General features: G+C 41.9%; 1 protein-coding gene across 1 annotated transcript; it reads left to right on the plus strand.

The window, feature by feature from the left end:
* The first annotated feature begins 915 nt into the window (after window positions 1–915).
* LOC133178302 (uncharacterized) lies at window positions 916–1,542 on the plus strand. Its single transcript, XM_061313038.1, has one exon. It carries the CDS (start codon window positions 916–918, stop codon window positions 1,540–1,542), a length of 627 nt encoding a protein of 208 aa, XP_061169022.1.
* The last annotated feature ends 610 nt before the right edge of the window (window positions 1,543–2,152 follow it).

Consider the following 2,152-nt stretch of genomic DNA (forward strand, 5'->3'; position numbering starts at 1 on the left):
ACGTTAGCCACCATGTTGAGTAGTTATGTTAGCGAGAACCATCCGGATTGGGATGAGAGCATACCCTTTGTAATGATGGCATATAGGGCATCACAGCATGAATCAACTGGATTCACCCCAAACATGTTGATGCTTGATAGAGAAACTGCTACCCCTCTGGGCATCATATATGATATGCTTGCATCCTGGAAACAGGTACCGAAACATGATTGGGTTTGGATACTTACTGATCGGATGGAAAGGGCTCACAATTTGGTGGGGAAACATTTAGAAGGAGCCATTCTTCGACAGAAACATTATAACGACATGAAGATGTCCTATGAACAATTCAAAGTTGGGGACCAAGTATATGTGTATTTTCCCCAAAGGAAAACTGGTTGCTCACCAAAGTTGACTTCATATTGGAGAGGACCATTTCAGGTTCTTACAAAAGTCTCTGAGGTCCTGTATAAGCTCAACTGTGGACGCAATGGAAAGGGACAGGTGGTTCATTGAGACAGAATAAAAGCATGTAAATCTCAAGTGCTCAGAGGCGAGGATCCAGACCTAGGGCACGAAAGTACGGAGTTGGAGACAAGTGATTCTTCAAATGTTGTAATAGATCTTGAGAATCAAGATGATGACTTTGGGTCAACTAACAAAAATATTGAAGTCACAGATGAATTAGCTGGTGATAGGAGAACAAGACGCAAAAGGCGTACACCTTCTTGGCTTAAAGATTATGTCCAGGACTAGGACATGACTTTAAGTTTTCAATAAATCATGAAATTAGCTTACATAACTGTGCATGAATTTGCTTAGATAGGACCTACAATCTTGCTTTTATTTTAGTTGGTTTTTCTTTTTGCTTAAAAAAAAACACACCATTGATATCATTTCCCTTAATTTATTGTCATGTGTCTTTACAGTGTAATCATGGTGAATACAAAGGTGACGTCGAGAAAATCTAAAGAGATATGCCCAGTGTGTTTTACTGAAGTGGACGGGAAAGATGCCTGGACGAATCATGTGTTGAAGTGTGCTAGCAGCATGCTGGTATGCGAGAAATGTCATGTATCCTTCAAGAAGAAGGAATATTTGGTGGAACACATGAAGTTGAAACATGCAGAAAGTGACGAAGTGTCGAAAGAGTCGTCGAAGGATGAGGCGGGTCCTAGAAGTCTATTAAAAAATAACAGTGACAGTGAAAGTGACTGGGATGAAGATCGAGGGGTACAGTTGGAGGAAGCTCCAAAGGAAAAGGATCCTGAACCACCGAGTAATACCGCTAGCTTGCTGACAGGACGCATGTTCAGGAAACGAACTGCACCTAGCCCAGTCCCTACTACAAGGAAAGTGGTCTGCAGACCTGAACTTGATCTAGCTCAGAAGAGTGTGGATGTGGGGACGCAGACCTATTCCTGTACAGAATGTAGAGTAGATCAAGAGACCCAGACAGCGAGATTTAGAATGCAGGTGAAAGAAGTTACCGTAACCAAGTTTCATGAAAACGGACGAAGTGTAGAGAACATTGTTGAGAGAGAAGAGTTTTATAATATGTAAATATGTGAATTCTGCTGTTTCTTGCAAAACTGATAAAACAGATAGTCTTTTTAAGATGATCATTATCATTGCTGTCATCTTGTGTATATAGATCATGTTTTCTTCATTAAATCATTTATCAGCATTTCATAACTGTTTTTGTCATGCGAGGACGCATGAGGAGTAGAGGCGTGGGAAATGTGACAGAGATCGGGCTCGGGATGTCTTTATGCATTACGTCAGCCGGACTTTATCGTAATGTGATACGATAGCGGCCAAGGGTAGTCCGGGTATACATCAGTATATATATGAGCGTTCAGCAGAAAGCTGGCAGTTGCCAGTCGGAGCTCAGTGTAGACGGTCGTCGGAGGCACAGTAGTGAGGTACGGCGGAGGTTAATAAGGCTTGTAATTAATACAGTATACGGTGTCTAGTATACTGGGTCATAGTATTTGAAGGTTAATAAAGTTGTAATTACTTTTCCTCGAATTTTATTAAGATCTGTCTGTGTATAGGACAGAGACCTCGGAGATCCGTACCTGTCCTGGTACTGATACATGCAGGACACAGACCTGTCCTGGTACAGGACCTATCCCGGATTTGAGACCCGTACCTGTCCTGGTACTGATAC

Source organism: Saccostrea echinata, unplaced genomic scaffold (genome assembly GCF_033153115.1).
Source record: "Saccostrea echinata isolate AGI-Se365-2 ecotype Australia unplaced genomic scaffold, CSIRO_AGI_Sech_v1 ptg000002l, whole genome shotgun sequence".
NCBI classification, from domain to species: Eukaryota; Metazoa; Mollusca; class Bivalvia; order Ostreida; family Ostreidae; genus Saccostrea; species Saccostrea echinata.